The sequence below is a fragment of the Caretta caretta genome, chromosome 5, assembly GCF_965140235.1.
Source record: "Caretta caretta isolate rCarCar2 chromosome 5, rCarCar1.hap1, whole genome shotgun sequence".
Lineage (NCBI taxonomy): Eukaryota > Metazoa > Chordata > Testudines > Cheloniidae > Caretta > Caretta caretta.
Genome location: NC_134210.1, coordinates 72,570,681 through 72,591,571, shown reverse-complemented (window position 1 = coordinate 72,591,571; position 20,891 = coordinate 72,570,681). Strand labels below are relative to the sequence as shown.

At 41.6% G+C, this 20,891-nt stretch overlaps 1 protein-coding gene across 8 annotated transcripts in view; it reads right to left on the bottom strand.

The window, feature by feature from the left end:
- Positions 1 to 20,891, bottom strand: part of APC (APC regulator of Wnt signaling pathway) — a 202,977-nt gene that overhangs the window by 8,046 nt on the left and 174,040 nt on the right. For all 8 annotated transcript variants that reach the window (XM_048849761.2, XM_048849763.2, XM_048849769.2 and 5 more), the window contains 4 exons: positions 18,685 to 18,824; positions 8,452 to 8,529; positions 4,987 to 5,103; positions 503 to 717 (listed from right to left, as the gene is read on the bottom strand). In XM_048849761.2, coding sequence (XP_048705718.1) covers positions 503 to 717; positions 4,987 to 5,103; positions 8,452 to 8,529; positions 18,685 to 18,824 — 550 coding nt within the window. The remainder of the gene's footprint in view (positions 1 to 502; positions 718 to 4,986; positions 5,104 to 8,451; positions 8,530 to 18,684; positions 18,825 to 20,891) is intronic.

Here is a 20,891-nt window from a genome sequence, read left to right as displayed (position 1 = left end):
GCCACTGGTACACAGCCAACCATACTGGCAGGGCCGCTGATGCGAGTGGGGCAGGGGAGGCAAAAGGGGCAGCTGCCCCAGGGCCCAATGATTTAAAAGGCCCGGGGCTCCCGGCAGCGGCCAGAGCCCCAAGCCCTTTAAATTGCCGGGCCCCGGGGCAGCTGCCCCTTTTTGCCACCCACGCCCTTGCATCAGCAGCCCTGCCGGTACGGTAAGCTGTGTACCAGCGGCCACTTTCTTATTGGTATACCATACCGGACTGGAGCGGCTTACTTTCACCTCTGGATACTGCATTTACCTTTTCATAGACTATTACTATCTAAATGGATGGTTTTCCTCACCAAAGCCTTTAAAAATAAAATCAACCTTGATTACGATACTTATTTGGTATATATAGTCACGTGAGAACACTTCTTTGTGAATTCTCTTGTAAATAAATTTCTGCTACAGATTTCAGAAAAACATGATGCTTGTTTCTTGTAAAATCAGATGGTGCATTTACCTGTGATCCTCATTTGTAGCAATCAAGCTAGAAACATTCCGTAGTATTCCTCCTCCACTTTCAATGATGGCTAAAGTATTTGTTTGGCTTCGGTAAGTCAATGTGCCAACTAAAAAGGCCAGAGCACCATCCACAGAACATATATCAGCTTTATTCTCAGTGCAATGAGCTGACAAATTCCATAAGGCACTCAATACACTTTTAAGGGTGGATTCCTATGACAAGAGTGAAAATGACACAATTAGACCAGGGGTTTTCAATATGTTGGCCATGAGCCTCTGGGAGATTCACAAACAGGTTTCAGGGAGGTTGCCATCTTTCTCCCATTTTCTAACTCTAATGGTTGCAAAGATAACCTTGAAAATGTGAACAAAACATAAACCGATTCAGTGATGCCTGCCTGAATCTGCAGATAGCCTGAAACAACAGCTCTAAGAGGTGTGAACTGCCTCACTGATCTCAATTAAGGCCCGCGAATTATGTAATTCAGTAGCTATGGAATCTGGCATTTTTCCAATTTGCTACAAAATTTGGAATTTTTGTCATGGAATTCATCCTTTAGCTACATTCAGGTGCACCCAATGTTTTGCTTTCTGTCTTCCTGAAGCTACCTCTATGTCTCTAGCTTTTCACTAAAAAAGGGAATTAATTTGATTACAGTGCATACTGCCTGCACTGTTACATGGAGCCAGGGAGCTGAGAAGTTGCAACTACCTTCTCTTTTTCACCTTCTTCTGTTGGTCCGCTGCTAGCAATCTAACTTTTTTGTCAAACAGATTCAGACCAAAATATGCACCAGAATGTTGGTCCTCTACCACAGTTCTTCAAAAGAGTTGTTGAAATAGCTGGCAAAGGATTCTGGTAGGGCTCTCAATCACAATTAACTGTTAAACAATAGAATACCAATTGAAATTTATTAAATATCTTAGGATGTTTTTCTATTTTCAAATATATCGATTTCAATTACAACACAGAATACAAAGTGTACAGGGCTCACTTTATATTTATTTTTTTATTACAAATATTTACACTGTAAAATGAAACAAAAGAAATAGTATTTTTCAATTCACCTCATATAAGTACTGTAGTGCAATCTCTTAATCATGAAAGCACAACTTACAAATGTAGGCTTTTTTGTTACATAACTGCACTCAAAAGAAAACAATGTAAAACTTTAGAGCCTACAACTCCACTCAGTCCTATTGCTTGTTCAGCCAATCATTACGAGAAACAAGTTTATTTACATATATAGGAGATAATGCTGCCCACTTCTTTATCACAATGTAACCTGAAAATGAGAACAAGCGTTCACATGGCACAAGGTATTTACGTGCCAGATGTGCTAAAGATTCATATGCCTCTTCATGCTTCGGCCACTGGAAGTGCTTCCATGCTGATGACGCTCATTAAAAAAATAATGTGTTAATTAAATTAGTGACTGAACTCCTTGGGGGAGAATTGTATCTCTCCTGCTCTGTTTTACCTGCATTCTGCCATATATTTCATGTTGTAGCAGTCTCGGATGATGACCCAGCACATGTTGTTCATTTTAAGAACACTTTCACTGCAGATTTGACAAAACGCAAAGAAACTACCAATGTGAGATTTCTAAAGATAGCTACGGCACTCAACTCATGGTTTAAGGATCTGAAGTGTCTTCCAAAATCTGAGAGGGAGGAGGTGTGGAGCATGCTTTCAGAAGTCTTAAAAGAGCAACACTCCGATGCGGAAACTACAGGACTCAAACCACCAAAAAAGAAAATCAACCTTCTGCTGGTGACATCTGACTCAGAGGATGAAAATGAATATGTGTTGGTCTTCACTGCTTTAGATTGTTCTCGAGCAGAACCCGTCATCAGCATGGACGCATGTCCACTGGAATGGTGGTTGAAGCACGAAGGGACATATGAATCTTTAGCTTATCTGGCACGTAAATATCTTGTGATGCTGGCTACAACAGTGCCATGGGAATGCCTGTTCTCACTTTCAGGTGACATTGTAAACAAGAAGCAGGCAGCATTATCTCCTGCAAATGTAAACAAACTTATTTGTCTGAGCAATTGGCTGAACAAGAAGTAGGACTGAGTGGACTTGCAGGTTCTAAAATTTTACCTTGTTTTATTTTTGAATGCAGTTTTTTTGCACATAATTCTACATTTGTAAGTTCAACTTTCATGATAAAGAGATTGCATTACAGTACTTGTATTACGTGAATTGAAAAATACTATTTCTTTTGTTTTTTTACAGTGAATACTTGTAATCAAAAATAAATATAAAGTGAACAGTGTACACTTTATATTCTGTGTTGTACTTGAAATCAATATATTTGAAAATGTAGCAAGCGTCCAAAATATTTAAATAAATGGTATTCTATTATTGTTCAACAGTGCCATTAATCGCAATTAACTTTTTTAATTGCTTGACAGCCCTACTATCTTTACATCCATTGAATTCTTCAGAGAAATCAGAAGACTTATTAAACAGCAACACCACTAAAAACAGTCTGCTGGTCATCTTACTTGGAATCACTAAATAGTGAAAGCTGCCAAGCCTCGCAAGTAGGGAAGCAGTGACTGTACTTTGTGTTTGTGGAATCAGTTGCTGCCAGTTAGTCAAAGCAACTCCCTTCTCCAATGATCTAGTCAGCTGATGTATTCATGACATGGCTGCAAATATTTGGGAATAGCCATTCTGAAAATTTAGGAGACCCTGTACTTAATACAACTAGAAGAAACTACCAATGTATCTTCTTCTGCCCAATTTTTAATATTTGTCCAGCATGAGTAGAAAGGATTCCTACATGAGTACTTCCTGTTTTTCTGTCCAACTCAGTACACGAGATATGGGAAGAAAAGTGTTTGAAGCCTTCCTACAGTTAGTTCTCACAACTGGGTTGAATTGGCTTTGCTTTTTTGTTCTTTGCACTGAAGGTTTCTGAGATATGACAGGAAAACACATGCATAGACTAATGATTAAAATCCTATCTATTCCACCACAAGCCATTCGGACACTATGTAAATAATCATGAAGCTTTGAAGGCACAGAAGATTGCCAGAAGAAATGAAAATTGTACTTTATGAGGCTGTAAAAGCTGTGAACTTAATTAAAGGTAAGCCCAACAATGCACACATTTCACTATTTTATGTGAGGAAATGAGCACTCAAGATCAGCAGTTCCTCTTCCCCAATACGGCTTTCATGGTAGCAAAGTTTTGGATCACTTGTTTGATCTCAGAGAAGACAAAGATTTCCCTTGACAAATAAGTCTCTGATCAGCATCAGCTTGCTCTGAATGATTTTCTCTTCAAGGGCAAGATATGCATGGATTCTCAACCCCAGGGGTCAAAACTCCCAGCATGGTTCTGAACAGATGTCAGGGGTCGCAACCACCCTGCCCTTCCCACATTGTAAAATGGGAGAGGGTCTTGACAAGGTCCTGGAATGGAAAAGGCAGAGAACCACTGGATGAGACTATTTTAGACAGCATTTGCTCCTTACATCCTTACTCTAAAGTATACAGAGATGAATTTGTAATTCAGCATAAGTAATCTAAAATTCAACAAACTAGCCTTCCCTCTATCTTTTAAACAGTAATGGTAGTCCTGACAGAAAATTAACAATTATTTGTATCTGACCAGTGATGTTTTTAACACGACAATATCTCCTTCTGGTGATTTAAAGTCTAAATTACAATTAACTTATAAATTTACAGTATTCATGTCATATTTTAGTAGTAGTGGTAAAGCACACAGGGTAGTAATTTTAAGGGAATAGCAAATGTTTATTTTAGCTTGTCTTTCTTAACTGAGAAGTAAGAAATATCATACTATTTTGATGGAGGCTGGCTGAAACTTTGTTGAAGCCAGCAGGCACGACAGTCACCCTTCATTCAGGAGAAATGTAAGAAACAGCTAAGCTCCTTTTTGGAATAAGATAGCTGAAACGATCGTCACCAAAAACACAAACTACAAGCAAAGCTGGTTGAAAACTGAGCTATGCAGTTGGAGGGGTTTTGCTGAGTATCATTTGATGGAGGTGCGTGTGCCTGTGATCAGAAGTCCCCAAAAGCATCCAGAGAGCAGGCAGAGAGAAGCAGCCAAATACTCCAAGTAGACAGCAAGAGAAGAACTGAAAACATGGTCCTGAGAGAAAGTGAAGAGAGGGAGCTTTTTGGGCAATGGTGCTTGCTTGAGAGAGACTTAGAAACATGAGCAAACAAACTGCTTCCAGTTTGATTCTAACTGTGTTTAGGGAAACAGAAATTTGTGTACATTTTTTGTAAATAATCAGGATTGCACCAAAGTAGTAACTCACTCTATCATCAATTCTTCCTCCTAATGGAAACAACCCGCAATACTCCAAATATTGGATATCCACTTTGGTCAAAAAGAGTAGCAATACTTTTTCTGTTGCTTACAAAAGAATAGGAAACATTCATACAGTTTCTTGAAAATATATCACACAATAGTCCTTTAAAACCTTTACCTTTTTAACTTCCAAAGCACATTCCATCAATGCTTTCACACTTCCAACTTCACGCAAAGTCTTTTTACTGTTTACATCTGCTCGCCAGGACAAATTCCTCAAAACACTTGCAATAACCTGCAAAATGTAAAAGGAAAATAATGTATCGATATATTTAATTCTTTACTAGATTATCATCACTCCATTAATAACCTCTGGATGCCAAGAACAAGTATGTATTCCATTAATAATTGCACTTTCTCCAAGGCTGTACCTTAGGTTTGCTTTTGTTTTGATGTCTGTCTTAGGCTCACATGCAAATACCAAGCTTGATATCTGTGTGTGTGTGTGTGTGTGTGTGTGTGTGTGTGGAAGGATAGTCTAGCGGTTGAGAAATTAGACTGGGACTCAAGACCTTAGTTCTATTCTTGCCTCTTTACAGCCTTCTTGTGTAACCTCACTGATATGCTTAAATTCCCTTTTCTTCAGTTTCTCCATTTGTAAAAACAGGATAATATTTCTCTACCTCATATAGCTGTAGTGTGGCTAAATTTATTAATGTTTATACAGCTCTTTGAGGTCTTCTGATGGAAAGTTCTAGAAGTGAAAAATACTACATTTTAATATAATATCCCCAAACTACGAATGGGCATACAATATTAGACCAACAATCCATCTAGTTCAGCATCCTATCTCTGAGACCAGCTTGTACCAGATGCTTCAGAGAAACATGCCAAAAAAACCCCAAAACCACCCCATAGTGGACAATTATGGAACAAACTAACCCTATCAATTAATACATAGTTAAGCCCTGAAGCATGATAATTTATATCCCTTATTGTAAGCAGGGCTAGTAGCACTGCCTATTATGGTTGCCCAACATTTCCCAGTTTAAGACCCTATTTTCAGTTACTTTTAACTTTCAAAACACTGTTTGGTCTCAAATTTTCCATGATGGGTGTCTGCCTCAGGTTGAAATTCTTGGGGTGGGTTCAGCCAAAATGGTACAGCTATTATTGAGAATAAGAGTAGGGAAAATAACGTTTTTCAATGTTAAAAAAAATTCTGGTGAACTATTCTTCGGGGGAAAAAGTCCCCATGCTTTAGTGCAGGGGACCTGAAATTTGGCTAGGGATGGCCTATGTGACAGAGATGTGCCTTTTTGCTGTCCATGTGAAAATTCATTTGACTGTGGCCAAGTTATAAACCTTTGAAAAATCACAGTTCACACATAAACTCGAACGAGTCTCTACTGAGTATCAGCTAAAATCTCTGAAGATTCCATCCTCTTTGAGCATGCTTGAACCTTTCACAGCTCCTAGTGCTGACCAGGCTGTGCATGCACCATTCTCACAGAGTATGGTCCATCCCCTCACAACTCCTGTGTGACTAAATTGTACATGCACCATCCCCACAAAGCAACTGAGCATGCTCTTTCCCACAAATGCAAGAGCTAAGCAGGATTTGTGATGTAACTGCTCCATCCAGTTGCCAGAGGCTGCCTCTCTTGTGTTCTCAGTGCCTCCCTACTTGTGCCCAGGTAGTAAGAAGGAAAAGGAGGAAGCACAAGGATGTTCTTTTTATCCATATGTGTGTCATCCATTTTTGAGTCTTGCAAAGTTCTTGGCCTCAGTGATATTTTATGACAACAAATCCTAGAGGTAATTATGTGCAGTTTTTAATTTGTTATTTTTCAGTTTCATTGACTGTTCTCTTGTTCTTCTATTAGGGTAAATAGGAGTGCCTAATTTATCTTCTTTATACCATTCATTATTTTATTATACCTCTCTCATGTCCTCTCGCCAGTCTCCTTTCTAAACTGAATAGTCCCTGTCTTTTCAGTTTCTCTTTCTACTGAAGTCTTTCTAGACCTCTAAGGATTTTCCTCACCCATCTCTGGTCACCTTATATTTCTGCAATTTTATCCCCTCCCATAGGCTGACCAAAGATAAATTTAGTATATTAGGTGAGGGCATTTTAATAGTTTCAATATTATTTTCTATCTCCTAAAATTTTGTTTGGTCTTTTAACCATTGCTGTATACTGAGAAGTCCCCACAATGTGTCCAGCACTTTCCCTCTGCCCTGAATGGCTTCAGTTAATTAAAAACCTAAAAGTATATGAAGATTTTAAAATATTTCTTCCAATGCATTTGTCAATACAGAATTTCATCATGCTGCCCATTCTTACTTTTGTTAGCTACTTCTGAATATCCTCACAGTCTGCTCTAGTCTTGACTAACCTAAATATTTCTGTGTTATCTGCAGACATTGGCATCTGATCCCCTGTCCTAAAATAAAATCAGGGGACATCTTACCCTTTATTGTTACCCTTTATTGTCTCAGCCACTTTCTCATCTACAATTACTTAGTTTCTTTAATAGTAATAGCTTGTAAGGAACTTTGTCAAAGGTTTCTTAACAGTCTAAATTAATTCTATCTACCAGAACTTCTTTCTCCTTATAATTCTTCAAGTGTATCAACAAAACAGCAGATAAATAGAATTTTTCCTTCTAAAGGTCATGCTCATTTGTTCCTATCATATTTCATCTAGGTGGTTTATAATTCTATTTTTAATTATCCAACAGTTTTCATGGTACCGAAATAAGGCTTACTGGTCTAATGCCCAGGATCACTTGTACCACTTGCTTTAAAAGAGTTATTTAAAAAACTTGTATTAACTAAATTTGTTTCTTTATCTGGTAAAAAACATTAGGCTAGATACTTTGGTGCAGCATGGCGACTTCATAACAAATTGGTAGCTGGTTCTGGCCACAGAGCCTGCATATCTGATGCTCGGAGAATCACCCAGTCCAGTGCAAGGGGGATTTATTCTTTGGAGTGGAGGCCTCTATACCACCATTCACTTGCTGTTGGCATAGGGGAAGTCTAAGAGGACAGGAGACCTGACCATGCTGTCCCCTATATTGCACTGATCCCCAGCTGCAATTTCAGTTCCTTAGCAGCCAGCTAAACAAGCACTTAGGCAGCTCTAACTTATCCCAGGAAATCAGACTTCTATTCAATGGCCCCAAGATCAGAAGCATAAAGGTGACCTTTATATCACTTGTACTGCATGCAGTTTTGCCAGAAACCAGAATTTAGTCCATGATTATGAGGCTTTTATATTGTAACAAAGATGTACATAGCACTTTATAGAAGACAGACACACATCCCTGAACCAAAGAGCATCTAATTTAACACAGACAAGACAACTAAACAAAACACAGAACAACAACTGAGGATAGAAAGAAAAGTGTTTTTGAAGGGAAAGAGAGAGGGCTCTTGGTGGACAGGGCATAAGAAACCTTAATGAAATAAAGCATGAAAGGAGGAAATGTAGAGACCATTGAGGAGGATTGGGAGGAAATGTAAGACGGAAATCAGAGCAGGGATGAAGAGTTCAATATAATATGATGGAAGATATAGCAGGTCACAATGAAAGGATCAAAGGTGGGGCAACTTCTTCTTCTCAATGAAAAATTACCTGCTGCAAGTCTTCACTTTCAGATTTTAATTGGGCAACAAGCGCTCTCATGCAGCCCTTCATAGAACACAATGTAGCCTGTTACCAAAAAAAAAGAAAGAAAAAAGAAAAAGAGAGTCTATTAAAAGAAAGATTAGGCAACTTGATGGTGCAGAGGCTTAATATATTAAACTATTCACCTGTGTCGATCTGGGTTCCAAAACAGCTTAATTATCTCAGTGTTCCAGCAGTAGACATTTGATCCACATCATAAACCACTAAAAAGTTTTGTAAAGCACTATACTGTCAGCTTCTATTCTGGGGAGATCTGCAAATGGCAGAGCTATCCTAATCATGGATCCAAGTTCTCCCTCCCTGATAACAGGTCTCAGATGAGACCTGGAAGAGTTTACTAGTCCTGAAGGCATTCACAGAGTGTTCCCAAAAAATACTGGATATTTTATTTACTGCCTCGATCTGGCAATGTATCATTACCCATTGTCTATTTAAATTCTACCTATAGGTATGTTTTCTCCTGATTATACTTCCTCCCTCCCCCATCTCCTGCAGCAAATAATATTTTGAAGCAGATCATCTTGACCTGTCTGAGGGGAAAAAATGTCTTTTTAAAACTAGTAACTAAAAATTATGCAACTTGCATCAGAAATTAATCTAATATGCCAAGAAGCAGGAGAACAATATACATTTCTTAAAACAGAAACAAGAATAAAAATAATAATATACCTTGCACAGGAAAACAATACAATCTCAATACTGTAATAATTTAGATGTTTTCATATAAACATGGAAATCCTATACTTACAGGATAGTCAAGAATGATATACACAGGGATTAATAATTGAATTACATCCCACCTCCAGCTTTCCTTTTCTTCCTATCCTCCTGAGAGTCTTTCCCCTGGAAAACACTTAGTGCCCTCCCCCCATCCCTATGGGAAAAGGTAATGATTTATAACAATACAGTATATGGTTTATGTACAATATAATTTGGTAATAAGATACATATCTACACGTGCCAAGACAATGTAATGTCGTTTTATAAATGACTCAAATATTAATAAATAAAATAATCTTCATTTCCACAAACAAAAATATAATTCAGTTCAGAACTTCACTATTCCTTGGCTGGATAACTCTTGCATTACAACACTCAGCATCTGGGTCTATGCTGTAAGATCAGTAACACTGAAATTACTGCATTTACTGTTCAAATGATTTTAATAGCGAACATTTCATAAACCACTTCACTTGTGTTAGGGATTAATACATTATTCTATTTGAAAACTGGGATTGAAAGCTTTCAGATTATATAAAGCATTTGTGTATAGTTCTATCTCTTCTTGAAATAGGTCCCACTAGCAACCATGTCGAATATGAAGCAAGAGGAAAACCGCAAGATGGTTATCAAAATGAAGTTATTTTAAAGTCCAATATAATATCTTGCAAAATTCTGAGGCTAGAAATTAATAAGGGTTTGTATCACTTGAAAGTGAGTCACATGATAGATTTCCATTTTTTCTTTTTCATTATTTATTTGAATTAGCACTCCCTACGTTCTACATACTTTTCAAACACTTAAGAATGATTTTCCATCCTTCAAGAAGCTCACAATCTAAGGAGATTTTCCAATTATTTTTCTTTTTGTTTAATGGTTTATTTAATTCACATAATGAAAAATATTCTTAAAAATATTATAGGTAATATAAAAGCTGTTATAATTAAAACACAATCTGGCTTAACACAGCAAGGCACATTTTCATGGTTTAGTTTTGTTTTTGTTTGTTTGTTTTACACATTTCAGTAAGACAGATTTTAAATTTGACAGGTAGGATAGCAAAGCCTTTAATAAAAAGGGACCCATTTGTCCTGAGGCTTTATCAGAAGCAAATACACATGCCCACTAGTAAAGTAGTTGCCCTCTTTACTGAGGGCATGTTGTAACCCTAAGAACCCCTCAGGGCCAAGGCTGTTCTGTAACAGTGGCAAAGAGTCCTGTGGCACCGTATAGGCTAACAGACATATTGGAGCATAAGCTTTCGTGGGTGAATACCCACTTCGTCAGATGCATGTGTTCTGTAACAGTAACGCCTACCAGGCCTGACAAACTCAGCATACTGCTTTAATGGTATTTACCCACAAATGATGTCATGTACGAGTAAAATGGAAGCCAGGATCATACTGATCATTAATATTGCAATGAAATGTATGTACAGATACTATGTAAAAAGTTATATATGCATAATGAAAATACGTTCCTAAACTCTGAATCAAGGCAGGATTGACAAACAGGTTTCTTCCAGACAAAGGATGTATATTCACTTGTCTGCTTCGGTTCACATGTAAATTAAGCATTGTAAGCCAATGCAAGGGAAGCCCTGTTCACATAGGGTATGTCTACACTACGGAATAAGGTCGAATTTATAGAAGTCGGTTTTTTAGAAATCGGTTTTATATATTCGAGTGAGTGTGTCCCCACAGAAAATGCTCTAAGTGCATTAAGTGCATTAACTCGGCGGAGTGCTTCCACAGTACCGAGGCTAGAGTCGACTTCCGGAGCATTGCACTGTGGTAGCTATCCCACAGTCTCCGCTGCCCATTGGAATTCTGGGTTGAGATCCCAATGCCTGATGGGGCTAAAACATTGTCGCGGGTGGTTCTGGGTACATATCGTCAGGCCCCCGTTCCCTCCCTCCCTCCGTGAAAGCAAGGGCAGACAATCGTTTTGCACCTTTTTTCCTGAGTTACCTGTGCAGACGCCATACCACGGCAAGCATGGAGCCCGCTCAGGTAACCGTCACCCTATGTCTCCTGGGTGCTGGCAGACGCGGTACGGCATTGCTACACAGTAGCAGCAACCCCTTGCCTTGTGGCAGCAGACGGTACAGTACGACTGGTAGCCGTCATCGTCATGTCCGAGGTGCTCCTGGCCACATCGGCTGGGAGCGCCTGGACAGACATGGGCGCAGGGACTAAATTTGGAGTGACTTTGTTTCTTGACTTTAGCAAAGCTTTTGACACGGTCTCCCACAGTATTCTTGTCAGCAAGTTAAGGAAGTATGGGCTGGATGAATGCACTACAAGGTGGGTAGAAAGCTGGCTAGATTGTCGGGCTCAACGGGTAGTTATCAATGGCTCCATGTCTAGTTGGCAGCCGGTATCAAGTGGAGTGCCCCAAGGGTCGGTCCTGGGGCCGGTTTTGTTCAATATCTTCATAAATGATCTGGAGGATGGTGTGGATTGCACTCTCAGCAAATTTGCGGATGATACTAAACTGGGAGGAGTGGTAGATACGCTGGAGGGGAGGGATAGGATACAGAAGGACCTAGACAAATTGGAGGATTGGGCCAAAAGAAATCTGATGAGGTTCAGTAAGGACAAGTGCAGGGTCCTGCACTTAGGACGGAAGAACCCAATGCACAGCTACAGACTAGGGACCGAATGGCTAGGCAGCAGTTCTGCGGAAAAGGACCTAGGGGTGACAGTGGACGAGAAGCTGGATATGAGTCAGCAGTGTGCCCTTGTTGCCAAGAAGGCCAATGGCATTTTGGGATGTATAAGTAGGGGCATAGCGAGCAGATCGAGGGACGTGATCGTTCCCCTCTATTCGACATTAGTGAGGCCTCATCTGGAGTACTGTGTCCAGTTTTGGGCCCCACACTTCAAGAAGGATGTGGATAAATTGGAGAGAGTCCAGCGAAGGGCAACAAAAATGATTAGGGGTCTGGAACACATGAGTTATGAGGAGAGGCTGAGGGAGCTGGGATTGTTTAGCCTGCAGAAGAGAAAAATGAGGGGGGATTTGATAGCTGCTTTCAACTACCTGAAAGGGGGTTCCAAAGAGGATGGCTCTAGACTGTTCTCAATGGTATCAGATGACAGAACGAGGAGTAATGGTCTCAAGCTGCAGTGGGGGAGGTTTAGATTGGATATTAGGAAAAACTTTTTCACTAAGAGGGTGGTGAAACACTGGAATGCGTTACCTAGGGAGGTGGTAGAATCTCCTTCCTTTGAGGTTTTTAAGGTCAGGCTTGACAAAGCCCTGGCTGGGATGATTTAACTGGGAATTGGTCCTGCTTCGAGCAGGGGATTGGACTAGATGACCTTCTGGGGTCCCTTCCAACCCTTATATTCTATGATTCTATGATTCTATGACTTGACCAGGTCATTCTCTTTAGTCCTGCAGTCAGTCCTATTGAACCGTCTTATGGTGAGCAGGCAGGCGATACGGATTGCTAGCAGTCGTACTGTACCATCTTCTGCCGGGCAGGCAAGAGATGAGGATGGCTAGCAGTCGTACTGTACCATCTTCTGCCGGGCAGGCAAGAGATGAGGATGGCATGCAGTCGTACTGTACCATCTTCTGCCGAGCAGCCATGAGATGTGGATGGCATGCAGTCCTTCTGCACCGTCTGCTGCCAGCCAAAGATGTAAAAGATCAATGGAGTGGATCAAAACAAGAAATAGACCAGATTTGTTTTGTACTCATTTGCCTACTCCCCTGTCTAGGGGACTCATTCCTCTGGGTCACACTGCAGTCACTCACAGAGAAGGTGCAGCGAGGTAAATCTAGCCATGTATCAATCAGAGGCCAGGCTAACCTCCTCGTTCCAATAAGAACAATAACTTAGGTGCACCATTTCTTATTGGAACCCTCTGTGAAGTCCTGCCTGAAATACTCCTTGATGTAAAGACACCCCCTTTGTTGATTTTAGCTCCCTGAAGCCAACCCTGTAAGCCGTGTCGTCAGTCGTCCCTCCCTCCGTCAGAGCAACGGCAGACAATCGTTCCGCGCCTTTTTTCTGTGCGGACGCCATACCAAGGCAAGCATGGACGCCGCTCAGCTCTCTTTGGCAATTAGGAGCACATTAAACACCACACGCATTATCCAGCAGTATATGCAGCACCAGAACCGGGCAAAGCGATACCGGGCAAGGAGGCGACGTCAGCGCGGTCACTTGAGTGATCAGGACATGGACACAGATTTCTCTGAAAGCATGGGCCCTGCCAATGCATGCATCATGGTGCTAATGGGCAGGTTCATGCTGTGGAACACGGATTCTGGGCTCGGGAAACAAGCACAGACTGGTGGGACCGCATAGTGTTGCAGGTCTGGGACGATTCCCAGTGGCTGCAAAACTTTCGCATGCGTAAGGGCACTTTCATGGAACTTTGTGACTTGCTTTCCCCTGCCCTGAGGCGCATGAATACCAAGATGAGAGCAGCCCTCACAGTTGAGAAGCGAGTGGCGATAGCCCTGTGGAAGCTTGCAACACCAGACAGCTACCGGTCAGTTGGGAATCAATTTGGAGTGGGCAAATCTACTGTTGGGGCTGCTGTGATGCAAGTAGCCCACGCAATCAAAGATCTGCTGATATCAAGGGTAGTGACCCTGGGAAATGTGCAGGTCATAGTGGATGGCTTTACTGCAATGGGATTCCCTAACTGTGGTGGGGCCATAGACGGAATCCATATCCCTATCTTGGCACCGGAGCACCAAGCCGCCGAGTACATAAACCGCAAGGGGTACTTTTCGATAGTGCTGCAAGCTCTGGTGGATCACCAGGGACGTTTCACCAACATCAACGTGGGATGGCCGGGAAAGTTACATGACGCTCGCATCTTCAGGAACTCTGGTCTGTTTCAAAAGCTGCAGGAAGGGACTTTATTCCCAGACCAGAAAATAACTGTTGGGGATGTTGAAATGCCTCTATGTATCCTTGGGGACCCAGCCTACCCCTTAATGCCATGGCTCATGAAGCCGTACACAGGCAGCCTGGACAGTAGTCAGGAGCTGTTCAACTACAGGCTGAGCAAGTGCAGAATGGTGGTAGAATGTGCATTTGGATGTTTAAAGGCGCGCTGGCGCAGTTTACTGACTCGCTTAGACCTCAGCGAAACCAATATTCCCACTGTTATTACTGCTTGCTGTGTGCTCCACAATATCTGTGAGAGTAAGGGGGGAGACGTTTATGGCGGGGTGAGAGGTTGAGGCAAATCGCCTGGCTGCTGATTATGCGCAGCCAGACACCAGGGCGGTTAGAAGAGCACAGGAGGGCGCGGTACGCATCAGAGAAGCTTTGAAAACCAGTTTCATGACTGGCCAGGCTACGGTGTGAAAGTTCTGTTTGTTTCTCCTTGATGAAACCCCCTGCCCCTTGGTTCACTCTACTTCTCTGTAAGCTAACCACCCGCCCCTCCTCCCTTCAATCACCGCTTGCAGAGGCAATAAAGTCATTGTTGCTTCACATTCATGCATTCTTTATTCATTCATCACACAAATAGGGGGATGACTACCAAGGTAGCCCAGGAGGGGTGGTGGAGGAGGGAAGGAAAATGCCACACAGCACTTTAAGCACAGCACTTTAAAAGTTTACAACTTTAAAATTTATTGAATGACAGCCTTCTTTTTTTTGGGCAATCCTCTGTGGTGGAGTGGCTGGTTGGCCGGAGGCCCCCCCACCGCGTTCTTGGGCGTCTGGGTGTGGAGGCTATGGAACTTGGGGAGGAGGGCGGTTGGTTACAGAAGGGCTGCAGTGGCAGTCTGTGCTCCAGCTGCCTTTGCTGCAGCTCAACCATACACTGGTTTGGTCCTCCAGCAGCCTCAGCATTGAATCCTACCTCCTCTCATCACGCTGCTGCCACAGTAGAGCTTCAGCCCTTTCTTCAGCCCGCCACTTACTCTCTTCCCGGTCATTTTGTGCTTTCCTGCACTCTGACATTATTTGCCTCCACGCATTCGTCTGTGCTCTGTCAGTGTGGGAGGACAGCATGAGGTCGGAGAACATTTCATTGCGAGTGCGTTTTTTTTTCTTTCTAAGCTTCACTAGCCTCTGGGAAGGAGAAGATCCTGTGATCATTGAAACACATGCAGCTGGTGGAGAAAAAAAAAGGGACAGCGGTATTTAAAAAGACACATTTTATGAAACAGTGGCTACACTCTTTCAGGGTAAACCTTGCTGTTAACATTACATACATAGCACATGTGCTTTCAATACAAGGTCGCATTTTGCCTCCCCCCACTGCGTGGCTACCCCCTCCCCGTGGCTAACAGCGGGGAACATTTCTGTTTAGCCACAGGCAAACAGCCCAGCAGGAATGGGCTCCTCTGAGTGACCCCTGAAGAAAAGCACTCTATTTCAACCAGGTGACCATGAATTATATCTCACTCTCCTGAGGATAACACAGAGAGATAAAAAACGGATGTTGTTTGAATGCCAGCAAACATACACTGCAATGCTTTGTTCTACAATGATTCCCGAGTACGTGTTACTGGCCTGGAGTGGTAAAGTGTCCTACCATGAAGGATGCAATAAGGCTGCCCTCCCCAGAAACCTTTTGCAAAGGCTTTGGGAGTACACCCAGGAGAGCCGCGAATGTCAGGGCAAGTAATCCTTTCACATGCTTGCTTTTAAACCATGTGTAGTATTTTAAAAGGTACACTCACCAGAGGTCCCTTCTCCGCCTGCTGGGTCCAGGAGGCAGTCTTGGGTGGGTTCGGGGGGTACTGGCTCCAGGTCCAGGGTGAGAAACAGTTCCTGGCTGTCGGGAAAACCGGTTTCTCCGCTTGCTTGCTGTGAGCTATCTACAACCTCATCATCATCATCATCATCTTCTTCATTCCCAAAACCTGCTTCCGTATTGCCTCCATCTCCATTGAAGGAGTCAAACAACACGGCTGGGGTAGTGGTGGCTGAACCCCCTAAAATGGCATGCAGCTCATCATAGAAGCGGCATGTTTGGGGCTCTGACACGGAGCGGCCGTTCGCCTCTCTGGTTTTCTGGTGGGCTTGCCTCAGCTCCTTCAGTTTCACGCGGCACTGCTTCGGGTCCCTGTTATGGCCTCTGTCCTTCATGCCCTGGGAGATTTTGACAAAGGTTTTGGCATTTCGAAAACTGTAACGGAGTTCTGATAGCACGGATTCCTCTCCCCAAACAGCGATCAGATCCCGTACCTCCCGTTCGGTCCATGCTGGGGCTCTTTTGCAATTCTGGGACTCCATCATGGTCACCTGTGCTGATGAGCTCTGCATGGTCACCTGCAGCTTGCCACGCTGGCCAAACAGGAAATGAGATTCAAAAGTTCGCGGTTCTTTTCCTGTCTACCTGGCCAGTGCATCTGAGTTGAGAGTGCTGTCCAGAGCGGTCACAATGGAACACTCTGGGATAGCTCCCGGAGGCCAATACCGTCAAATTGTGTCCACAGTACCCCAAATTCGAGCCGGCAAGGCCGATTTAAGCGCTAATCCACTTGTCGGGGTGGAGTAAGGAAATCGATTTTAAGAGCCCTTTAAGTCGAAATAAAGGGCTTCATCGTGTGCAGGTGCAGGACGGGTGCAGGTTTACATCGATTTAATGCTGCTAAATTCGACCTAAAGTCCTAATGTAGACCAGGGCATAGGGAAGTCAACATGAGGATGTGAAGTCAACAAGAAGTCAGCACACCAGGGAAAAACCCTGAGGGGTCCATCCTGTCTCCGGGGACCAAAAATAGATTTGGGGGGATACAAGGAGAAGGTAAAAGGACATCTCTTTATTCTGTATCTGATCAAGTAATAGGGCAGTGTGATTACATTCATGAAAATGGGATCCGAAACTGCCCCAGTTAGGAGTACTGTCAAGGACATTTAGGGGAGAATAAACTGCTTTTAGACAGTTAGTCTGTTAAAGTTAAGTCTAGTCTCTAGAAAGCATGTACTGATTTTGTTTTTATATGAAACCTTTCTGTTTCCATTATCCTTACCCACTATCTCTTAAATCTTAACCCTTGATAACAAATTTGTGATTTAACATACAAAAGCCAGTAGAAGAACACTTCAATCTTTCCTGGACATTCTATAACAGATTTAAAAGTAGCTATGCTTGAATAAGGACTGGGAGTGGCTGGCTCATTACAAAAGCAGCTTTGCCTCCCCTGGAATTGACACCTCATCTATTATTGGGAGTGGACTACATCCACCCTGACCAAATTGGCCCTGTCAACACTGGTTCTCAACTTGTGAGGTAAGTCCCTTCTCTTCATGTATCATTATATAATGCCTGCATCTGTAATTTTCACTCCATGCATCTGAAGAAGTGGTTTTTTACCCATGAAAGCTTATGCCCAAATAAATCCATTAGTCTTTAAGGTGCCACCGAACGCCTTGCTGTTTGTATGGATACAGACTAACACGGCTACCCCCTGAAATTTGTGATTGTTTCACTATAAATATATCTCAATGCTGTGATGTTATATAGGCACTGATCCTCACTTGAATGAGACAGGTTGGTGTGTACACTATCCCCTTGGGAATAGAAAACCTGGTATTTCTGTGAGTAGTCAGTTACAAGGGCTGGATGTCACAGGGGAACACTTCCAAAGGGGCTGGGATGCACCGATTGTTAACCTACAAAGCAAAGTAAGGGCTAGCACTGCACAGAGGAGACTGTTTGGGTTGCTAACAGACTGGAGGTGTCAGGGAACTGATTCCCAGTTGAGCACCACCAAGTCTCTCTCTCACTGGAGACAGGGCTAGTAAGGCAACTCACAGTCCTGGGCACTCCTTGAAGTATCACAGTTGTGTAGCTTCAACCAGATTCAGCTGCCTCTATCCCATTGCAAATTAGACAAAATGGTGGATATTTTGAGTAAGGGGAAATTATGAATATACTGGGAAACAGAAAATACTTGCTAATAACTTTGCTTAATTACAGCCTAATTTCCTAAATGTATCCCAAAAAATAGTTACAATGCATTTTTACTATATGAAAAGTGTGAAGTATAAGAAATCAGCCATTTGTTAGCAAAAGGGTTGCAAAAAGTGATCAGACTGAAAATTTTATAAAGTTACCATTTCTTAATTTTAACTCAAACAGTTACAGCTTTAATAAAAAATCCACAGAAAATTCAATCTTTCTCAGTAGATTATGTGTTGTAAACTTGGGGAAGATAAACTGTGTTCTTCATACAAAAATAAAACAAAGAGGATTAATCTCTGCTTGAGTGACAAACTGAACTTAACCTGATTTAATAAGAGAGGAGCTATTATGCTTATAATGTAATTTACAGTCCTTGTTGTATGTTAGAAGTAAAGTACAATGGCAGAGTTGTTTGGAAAATTCTGCTCTCTGCCCAGCTTCAGTATGCTACCCCGAGAGATTCTCCCTCTCACTCTTCTAAGAACTAAAATTTAAACTCAACTCTCTAATAAAACTATTATAAAATTAAAATTAGATGCAAATTAATTTAAAAACCTACCTTGTTTGCCACATCTCCAAAAGTCAAATTTGTTAGAGCCATTCCAGCATACCGTCTTAATGTAACACTGTAGTGGTCGTTTGTAAGCCCATACATTTCACAATCCACTTGCAACAGTTCTGCAATAGCCTGCAACCCCCCTACATAAATAATATAATTGAAGCCAATGTTAGGAGTACAGTATTTTAGTTTTCCTGCTCCAAAATGGAGAGACAATAGCAGCAGCAGGATAATTAAAAAAACAATAATACCACATGCACACTAATGTCAATTTCTGAGACACGGTCTCGATTAAGAACATATTTTAGGCAGCGCTGGAGGTATCACCTACTGCTGAGGTTGCAAAACACTTTCCATTACAAGACACTGTTTTCAGTTTATCATAACTTTACTAAATGGTTAACCATTCAGGCTGAAATTTACCAAACCAAGTGTCAGCCTCAGATTAAATTTTTTTAGAAAGTTTCATATCAAATGGTTCAGCCATTTCTGAGAAGGAGGATAGGGGAAAATATACCATTTTGCCTATATTAAAATTTTGTACAATTAGGGCTGTCAAGCTATAAAAAAATTAATAGCAATTAATTGCGCAATTAATCACACTGTTAATAATACCATACCAGTTATTTAAATATTTCTGGATGTTTTCTACATTTTCAAATATATTGATTTCAATTACAACACAGAATACAAAATGTAAAGTGCTCACTTTATATTTATCTTTGATTACAAGTATTTGCACTGTAAAAACCCAAAATAGTATTTTTCAATTCACCTAATACAAATACTGTAGTGCAATCTCCTTTTCATGAAAGTTGAACTTACAAATGTAGAATTATGTAAAAAAACAAACAAAAAAAACAACCAGCATTCAAAAATAAAACAATGTAAAATTTTAGGACCTGCAAGTCCACTCAGTCCTACTTCTTGTTCAGCCAATTGCTCAGACAAACAAGTTTGTTTACATTTGCAGGAGATAATGCTGCCTGCTTCTTGTTTACAATGTCACCTGAAAGTGAGAACAGGCATTCCCATGGCACTGTTGTAGCCAGCATCACAAGATATTTACGTGCCAGATAAGCTGAAGATTCATATGTCCCTTGATGCTTCAACCACCATTCCAGGAAACAGGCGTCCATGCTGGTGCCAGGTTCTGCTCAATAACAATCCAAAGCAGCGTGGACCAACGCATGTTCATTTTCATTATTGGAGTCAGATGCCACCAACAGAAGGTTGATTTTCTTTTTTGGTGGTTCGGGTCCTGTAGTTTCCGCATCGGAGTGTTGCTCTTTTAAGATTTCTGAAAGGCTTCTGAAAGCATGCTCCACACCTCCTCCCTCTCAGATTTTGGAAGGCACTTCAGATTCTTAAACCTTGGGTCAAATCCTGTTGCTATCTTTAGAGATCTCACATTGGTACCTTCTTTGTGTTTTGTCAAATCTGTAGTGAAAGCGTTCTTAAAATGAACAACATGTGCTGAGTCATCATCTGAGACTGTTATAACATGAAATATATGGCAGAATGTGGGTAAAACAGAGTAGGGGACATACAATTCTCCCTCAAGGAGTTCAGTCACAAATTTAATTAGCGCATTATGTTTTAACGAGCGTCATCAGCATGGGAGCATGTCCTCTGGAATAGTGGCCAAAGCATGAGGGGACATACAAATGTTTAGTATATCTGGCACGTAAATACCTTGCAATGCCGCTACAGAAGTGCCATACAAATGCCTGTTCTCACTTTCTGGTGACATTGTAAATAAGAAGAGGGCAGCATTAGCTCCCGTAAATGTAAACAAACTTGTTTGCTGTAGTAATTGGCTGAACAAGAAGTAGGACTGAGTGGACTTATCGGCTCTGAAGTTTTACACAGTTAGGGGAAAGGGTAAGAACAAATGAGAAGAGGAGGAAGAGGAGCAGAGTGGGACAGAGACAGGAGCCAGTGAGGTGGAAAGGAGAAAGGGGTGGTGGTGGTGCAAAAAGCTCTATTACCATTTGAGAACACTCTCCTCCAAAACCAAGAAATTACACCCAGGATTTACCATTCCTCTGCTGTCAGCAAAACAGCTGCAAAACTCATTAGAAAAGTGTGCATCTAATCCCCCTCTGGTGGCTAGTTCACAGAGAGGATAATAGTGTACTACTGTTACCAGTTACTCCTTCAGTTCAAGTGGCAGAGGTCTGTGCTGTGGATCTAGAGGTTCCAGT